This window comes from Gordionus sp. m RMFG-2023, chromosome 5 (assembly GCF_954871325.1).
Source record: "Gordionus sp. m RMFG-2023 chromosome 5, tfGorSpeb1-WG-v2, whole genome shotgun sequence".
In the NCBI taxonomy this organism is placed as follows: Eukaryota; Metazoa; Nematomorpha; class Gordioida; order Chordodea; family Parachordodidae; genus Gordionus; species Gordionus sp. m RMFG-2023.
Window position 1 is genome coordinate 5,926,698 of NC_088779.1, and position 8,954 is coordinate 5,935,651.

Below are 8,954 nucleotides of genomic sequence, written 5' to 3' on the forward strand. Positions count from 1 at the left end.
CGTAATGTTTAAATGAATGAGGATTCTATCATCACGGATTTTAAGGGAATACCTACATTATTAGATTAATTAAAAGGAAGTTAATATCATGTTTTATTTCTGTTAATGAGGAATCTTTTAAAAACGCGCTTTAAACGTTTCTATTATTTATTTAAATCAATCAATATTAAAGTTTTTTTTTAAAAATTGCTTTATAAAAGTAGATAAAGTAGGTATCAATCGATAACTAATTAAAATATTTATCTAATTAAGATCATCTTTTTCCTCATAATAACCTAAGAGTTAGGAATATTATCAAAACAAAATATTGAGATTAAATAAAAATTAATAGAAATATCTTGACTGATATAATATTATCCGCTTACTTGGTTTTATTGAGTTAGACTTTTTATGAAGTAGGGGATTAAAAAATGATTTGAGTATCAAAAACGATAATTAGAAAATATTTTTATTATAGTAATAATTACCACTCTAAGTGTGATGGTCTAGATCTTGGGAAGGGGATATTTTAACTTTTTGCAACATAAATATTCAATATGGGCATTAAAGGAAAGATTATATGATTGCAATTATATTATTTATATTTGATTTTAATGGGTTGAACTTGGCATGTGGTAGGGTGGTGGTGAGGGGCAATCTAAAAAATTGATATGTGTAACCAATAAAAGGTAATTAAAATATTTGTTATCTATAATCTTAAATATGAACTTAGGTGCGTCTATCTTGATGGTCAGATTCATTTTTTTAACATAGAGCATCAAATGAAAGCTAATAATAAATTCTTTAGAAAATAATATTACTCACTTGTCTTGAGTGGTGGTAAAACATAAAAATTTGATATATATCAAAAGAAGTTAAAATATTATTTGGCTATAATGTTAATTATCATAACGGGTATATTGATAAAAAATCTTAAGTGTATTATAAGATAAATATGGAAAGATTTCACAGATATTTTATTATACTGGTCAAATTAATATTTGTTTACATTGCAACTTCAATCCATTTGGTTAAAGCATCTATACAAATTAACCAATACACTTTAGAGATAGGGCCACTCAAAATCAAAATGGATTCGTTCTTAAAGTCGTGTAAGGAGCCAATTTCATAATGGCACTTCTGGCTCCAGGTCTCTATTTTGAGCAACTCTTCAGCATTTCACAAAATCTTCAACAACAAAATCAATTTGACTACATATATGCATAATTTTATTCACACTAAGCCAGGATGTCCGTGATAAATGACTGAATTCTTTAGTTTATTTTTGATAATAATTCTGTCATTATAGTATAACCAGTGTTGTTAAAAAGTTCTATTTGGCTAAATTTAAAAAAAGGCCCTATTAAGATTATAATTAAATAAAATTATGTAAACCTAAAGATTTTGTTTATAGCTGGTAGCAGTGTCTACATGGCCGGGGGGGGTAGGAGACAAATGCCTCCAAAAAATATTGGCATTTTGGGGGGTAGGTATTAATTTTGGGGGGTAGATATTGATTTTTGGGGGGTAGGCATTTGTTTTTGGGGGGTAGGTATTGATTTTTGGAGGGTAATTTTTGACTTGTATTATGATATTTTTAAATCCAATAATCGATATGATTATCGTTGATTTTCTGAAAAATGTCAATTAAAGAAAAGATATCTGTCAATTTATAAATATTATACACTATATTTATTTTTTTAAATTTTTAGAAAATTCATTTACATAATGGGATTTAGATTTTCACAGTATCAATTTTAAATTATCAATATATATTTTTTTATAATAAGGACCTTTTGAATAAAGAATCCCTTTTATGATAAGATAATCCTACTCAATTAACAATATAAAGAAACATTTTTGGATTTTAAAAAGGTAATTTTTTAAGCATATAATTGCATTTTCCTTAATTTGATGATAGATAAATAAATATAATAAAGAATGAAGCTATTTTTATTTAATCTTAATATGTATACTTAATAAGTTATCTGGGTTTTGAACCATGGCAATTATTTTTGCTAATAATTTTTTAAATAATCATTTTCAATGGGGTAAATATTACCACATTTTTGTGAGGCAATCAGGTTGGACCCATAATTGATTTCTATTTATGATAAATGATTCTTTGAGGTAAGTGTAAATTATATACAAAATTATAAGTGAGAGGTGAAAACCATTGTGTGATAAAAAATTTGTTAAAAGAATTGATAAATTTTTTATTTCATTATTAGATAAATTTTATATAACATCAAATTTTCCATAATATATTTGGCCTTTTTTCTAAATATTTATAGAAATCTTGGGAGAATGAACAGATAATCTATTCCTCTCATTTGATTATTGATTTAAGAAAAGATTTCAATTAAATGAATTGACAAAGTGATTCCATATACTGAAATATTGTTTATTTTTGTTAACAATAAATTAAATTTTTGGATATGGCTTGGGAATAATCTTTGAAACCTATGATGTGGTTTGGGTTTGGATTTCCATTAAACATGAACTGGGCCTGAAAATTATTTTTACTTATGACCTAGGCTGGATGAAGAAATCAATGCCAGTGAAGGTCTCTAATTTCAATGATTAAAATATATCATTTCTCAGACTTTATTTGAAGATAAATGAATGGGCAAATCACAAATATGCCTGTTTTCAATTATTTGCAAAATTTATTAGGATTGTTAATTTAAAGAAACTATGATTTCAAAGCATCATACATTTCTAAAAATTGTTGGACACTAAGAAATAAAGAAATCAATTGTGAAGTGTATAATGGAGGAAATATTGATCCATGATTGTTTTGGCATAAATAACAAAAAATATTATATTTTTTGTGACCATGCATTAAGCTTACATATAATATAATAGGAATCTTTTAAGAAAACATTATCAAAAATATAAGTTAATAGCTGATAGTCCATTATGAATGACTGGTAATCAGAATTTTCTTCTTTATTCAATGATGGGTGCATAATAAATTTCCTTTATATGATGATGATTGAATCAGTAAATTTTTCATTATTTTTATAAAATATGTTAATAGAGTGTATATTTATGAATTTTAATTTAAAAACAATAAGGGTCTAGAATATATTTTTTTGATTATAAATTACAAATACAAATGAATAAGAATTTATTTTAAAAGATTTTAATATATTTTTTAGATTAAAAATATAATACAAATGAATAAAAATTTATTGTGCACATATATTAAAATATCTAAATATATATTTCTTTAATATATTTTGTAAAACCACTGGAAAATTTTAAAATTACACCCTCATTTAAACAAATATAAATTTAATTTCTGAATCACACCTCATAAGATAGGAGAATTTTAAGATTCAGCCATCCACCGTCAAATAAAGGATAAAATTATGATTATCCATCATTCTTGATGGCCATCAGTGAGTAAAAAAATATTATCTAAATATTTATTTCATTTTTATTCTAGATGCCAAGTAACAAAACAATATATAAAGTCAAATGTGACTATATTAATTGTAAAACTTCTAAAATAAGAAGTGACAAAATAAATAACCATTATAAACATAAACATCCTCATGTCAAGTTATCTGATATCAAATTTACAAAGATAGCTATCAAAAAGGATAATAATTGGGTATCCTTAAATAAAGATATTCCATTCAATATCACAAATGGGGTTGAAACCAAGTTACAAAAAAAATCAATAACATCTTACTTCCAAAAAGTAATTTTTTATATATATTATTTTAATTCATGACAATAAATATAAGTAAAAATAACCTTAAATTTTGTGAATTAGTAGAAACCAATTCTTCATCTATAATTTGAGCATAATACTTTTAATTTTTATTAAAGATAAGATTTTTAATATATAGGTACATTTTTATTATGCCCTTTATCAATTTTGAAGGAAATAAATTATAAGAATATTTAAATATTTCAACTTTTGTTAAAAAAAAATTTATATATTATAATTAAGAATAAAATAAGTCATTTGCCTAAAATTTTCACTACTCTTTATTTAATAATTAGCACAAATCTTTTATTGAAGATTCCCAAATTATATTATCTCATACAATGCCCAGTTCCAGTGATCTGCTGATTTTGAATAATGAGGTACTTAATTTAAATAAGATTTGTTTTATAATTTTGAAGGGAATAAATGAGGATATTCAGATATTTTCATGAACAAATTTTAATTAATCTTTATTTAATAATTAGCTCAAATCTTTTACTGAAGATTCCCAAATTATATTATCTCATACAATGCCCAGTTCCAGTGATCTGGTGATTTTGAATGATGAGGTACTTAATTTAAATAAGATTTGTTTGATAATTCTGAAGTGAATAAATTATGAAATATTTTCCACTTTTCTATATCTTAATTAAGAATAAAATTTTTATTAAAATTAAGATTTTCATAAGTAAACAAATTTTAACCACTCTTTATTTAATAATTAGCATGAATCTTTTATTGAAGATTCCCAAATTATATTATCTTCTCATACAATGCCCAGTTCCAGTGATCTGCTGATTTTGAATAATGAGGTACTTAATTTAAATAAGATTTCTTTTATAATTTTGAAGGGAATAAATGAGGATATTCAGATATTTTCATGAATAAACAAATTTTAATTATTCTTTATTTAATAAGTAGCACAAATCTTTTACTGAAGATTCCCAAATTATATTATCTCATACAATGCCCAGTTCCAGTGATCTGGTGATTTTGAATGATGAGGTACTTAATTTAAATAAGATTTGTTTGATAATTCTGAAGTGAATAAATTATGAAATATTTTCCACTTTTCTATATCTTAATTAAGAATAAAATTTTTATTAAAATTAAGATTTTCATAAGTAAACAAATTTTAACCACTCTTTATTTAATAATTAGCATGAATCTTTTATTGAAGATTCCCAAATTATATTATCTTCTCATACAATGCCCAGTTCCAGTGATCTGCTGATTTTGAATAATGAGGTACTTAATTTAAATAAGATTTCTTTTATAATTTTGAAGGGAATAAATGAGGATATTCAGATATTTTCATGAATAAACAAATTTTAATTATTCTTTATTTAATAATTAGCACAAATCTTTTACTGAAGATTCCCAAATTATATTATCTTCTCATACAATGCCCAGTTCCAGTGATCTGCTGATTTTGAATGATGAGGTATTTAATTTAAATAAAACTATACACTCTTTAATAATAATTAGCAAACACACAAAGTTATTGAAAATTCCCCAATTATATCTTTTTTTCATCCAATTATCAATCCCAATGCAAGCCAAAATATTTCAAACATTAAAGGCCCAAATATTATTCAATTATATAAAAAAAAGGAGCCTAATGACCCTTTTCATTTCATATTCTTTAGAATGACAAATATCTTGATTAATTTCATAATTTCCATAGGCCCATGTCAGCCATGTTCAAATATATTTCAATATCCTGTTACTCACAAAAGGTTTTTAAAAAATTTAATTTTTATTAATTTTTACGCATCCATTATTTCTACTTTTAAATAGGAGCATGAATATATCCTATTATAAAAAGGTTAATATTGATGGTTCCCTCAAACCAAGAAATTGGTTATCCTATAGCACCACTTTAGACAAAGTCTTTTGTCTTTATTGTCTTATGTTTGGTGGCCCTAAATCCAATACTTTTTGGACTCAACTTGGAGTAAATAATTGGAAAAATTTTAAGCGTGACTTAGAGAGACATGAGTCATCTTCTATTCATAAGGATTGTGAATACACCAACATGACTTGGCTTGCAAATAAGCGTATTCAAGATCATTTTCTATCAAATAGGCTTGATATAATAATGGAAAATCGTAATATAGTTCATAATATTATTGATGCCATTATATACCTTATAAAATGTAACATAGCCTTTTGGGGCACTAATTCGAATGAAGGTAATTTTATGTGCCTCATAAAATTAATGGCAAAAACGGTTCCAACTTTACGGGCATACATTGATAACAACGAAAAATTGAGGAGAAAAAAATCAGATAAAATTTCAAGACCTTATATAAATTTATTGTCATATGGCCATGTGAAAAAAATTATTGAAGTCATTAAGATAAAAATAATAAAATGTATTATTCAAAAAATTAAAGAGAATTGTGCCTATAGCATCATATTAGATGGAACATATGATGTGTCTAAAAAAGAATGCATTGCTTTACTTGTAAGATATATAGAAGATGATCCGCATCCACATCCTGTAGAAAGGATCATCCATGTTTTTACAACATCAGAAACCACCGGGGAAAATATAAAGAAACATGTTTTTTCTAAGTTCAAAGATCTTGGTCTTCCTCTTGATTATATGGTTGGGCAAAGTATGGATGGTGCAGGGAATATGAGAGGAGTATACAAAGGAATGCAGGCTTTAATATTGAAAGAGGCTCCAAAAGCCATATATATTTGGTGCCATGCACATAGGCTCAATTTAGTAGTTGCTCATGTTTGTGGATGCAAAATAGAAATGAAAAAGGTAATGGGAATATTGGATGAGTTATATAATTTCATGAATGGGGTAAGACGTCAAGGAGTGTTTGTTAAATATCAAATGACAAAGTCTAAAAAATCTCTTAAAAGAATAAAAAATACAACAAGGTAAATATAATATTTTTAATGTAACTTATCTTTTTTTAGAAATTGGTCATCATCTTATAAAGCTGTAGAAATTTTTTTAGATGTTTATGAACATATTATAGCATCATTAAATGAATTAAAAGATTCTAATGACCCAAGCACCTCTTCTATTGCCGATGGATTATTAACAAGAATTAAGGATGAAGATTTCATATTAAGTCTATTTATTTTGAAAGAAATATTGAAATGCACACATGAGGCTTGTATTGAAATGCAGGCAGTTGGTAATGATTTGGCTATGGTAACTAAATTAATACAACACACAAAAAATAAATTACAAAGACTAAGAGGTTAAAATTAGTTACGATTTCTATAAATAATTTTAAAATGTAGCTAATGGGGATAATATTTTTTTAAAATTGCATTCCTTATCTAACAGTTATTTGAAAAAGAATAATGTTACAACGGAATTGCATAATATAAAATCAATATTCAAATTTGATCAAACAGCATTCAATAATTATGTTAAACAAAAAAAAAACAAGTTGAATAAAAAAAGATTTAAAATTATTATTTAGCATTATAGATATAAAAGGGAAATATTTTTCCCTGTGCTTGATACAATCATTAATGATTTAAATGAAAGATTTAATTATGATTGTTTAAATTTTTTATCTCAAATATCTCTTTTTACACCAGCTGGAATTATAGCCAATGATAGAATAGAAGGGTGGCAAATATCTCAAATTTGTCATACTTACCAATTAAATGCTCAAGATATTGCTCGTGAATATAATGATTTTCGATCTTTATATTTGGATTCACAAGCAATCATTTATTGCAAGGATCTTTTGAAAATAAAAAAGAATGATGGGTTATATATTGATGAAAGTAATTTATTGATATTTTATTTAAAATTATATATAATTAAAGGTATTGTAAACGATGAAACCGAGGAAGATATCAATAACGATAACATAATTAATACAAAAAAATGGATAAAATATTCATTTATACTACCATATCGTCTTTTAAATAAATTAAATTCTTATTCTAATTTATATTTATTATATAAATATTTATTGACTCTACCAACTACTTCTTGTTCAGCCGAAAGAGTGATGAGCAAAGTCAAAATAAATAAAACTAGAATGCGGAATAAAATTTCTGACCCCTTTTTAGAAAATTTACTTCTAATATCCAGCGAAATTGATGTTTTTGAAAGATTTAAAATAGACGACATTATAACGCGATTTGCATCTACGTCTAAAAGATTAACTAAATTATTAATAAAATAAGTTATATCTTTTTCACAGCTAATTATATACGCCTTTTTAATAATGTAAATTTAATTTAATAGTTTTTTATATCATTCTAGTCCGGTGCATAATATAATACTATATTCATTTTATTTAAATATTTTATAATAGTTATATTTACATAAATGTTTTTATAATTCCAGTGCAAAATATATTATATTCATTTTATTTTAATATTTTATATAAAACTTATATTTACATAGATGTTTTTATAATTCCAGTGCAACTATATTCATTTTTTTCTCATATTTTATATAAAAGTTATATTTACATAAAAAAATTTATATTTCCAGTGCAAAATATACTCTATTCATTTTATATTTTATATAATAGTTATATTTACATAAATGTTTTTATAATTCTTGTGCAAAATATACTATATTCTTTATTCTAATATTTTATATAAAAGTTATATTTACATAAAAATTTTTTTTATATAATAGTTATATCTATATGAATGTTTTTAATTAATATAAAGGCATTAGTATTTATAGAATCAAGCTATACCTCTTTAAAATTACTCATTTTGTTTTTTTTACTTAATATAAAGGTATTAGTAATTATAGAATCAAGCTATACCTCTTTAAAATTACTCATCTTATATTTTTTTACTAAATTTTTGATATTTTTTTATAGTAATGTAAATATGTTATCTCATTTAATACTATTATATTAATTTTTATGAAAATAAATTGATTATCAATCAAATTATGAAAAGAGTGCACTACCTACTTAAATATAAGTTAATTGAAAACGGATAGTAACAATAGTTATCAGTTTGTAAATTTTTTTTTCCAAAGCAGGTCTGAATGTTTGTAAGGGTATAAATAGTGACTTAATATAAGATTTTCTTGATTAAGGCAAATATCGCGGCCGAAGGCCGCGAAATTTTTTTAGGGGGGTAGGGGTAGATTTGGGATGGGGGTTGCCTCCATCAAATTTTCTGCCATGTAGACGCTGATCGGAGTTGTTGCAGGATCCATTTATTTGATGATATATTTGTCGTTTGTACAACTCGGCTTCTACGATCAGAACTCCTTTTGAGGTATAGC

General features: G+C 24.6%; 1 protein-coding gene across 1 annotated transcript; it reads left to right on the top strand.

Moving 5' to 3' along the window:
* Positions 1 to 1,624: 1,624 nt before the first annotated feature.
* Positions 1,625 to 8,513, top strand: LOC135929270 (zinc finger MYM-type protein 1-like). Its single transcript, XM_065465775.1, has 15 exons — positions 1,625 to 1,727; positions 1,770 to 1,854; positions 3,434 to 3,691; positions 4,000 to 4,083; positions 4,189 to 4,272; positions 4,429 to 4,515; positions 4,625 to 4,708; positions 4,865 to 4,951; positions 5,061 to 5,147; positions 5,192 to 5,442; positions 5,504 to 6,604; positions 6,644 to 6,933; positions 6,977 to 7,127; positions 7,170 to 7,474; positions 7,517 to 8,513. The coding sequence occupies exons 3-15, from the start codon at positions 3,434 to 3,436 to the stop codon at positions 7,879 to 7,881; spliced, it is 3,234 nt and encodes a 1,077-aa protein (XP_065321847.1). The 5' UTR covers positions 1,625 to 1,727; positions 1,770 to 1,854; the 3' UTR covers positions 7,882 to 8,513.
* The last annotated feature ends 441 nt before the right edge of the window (positions 8,514 to 8,954 follow it).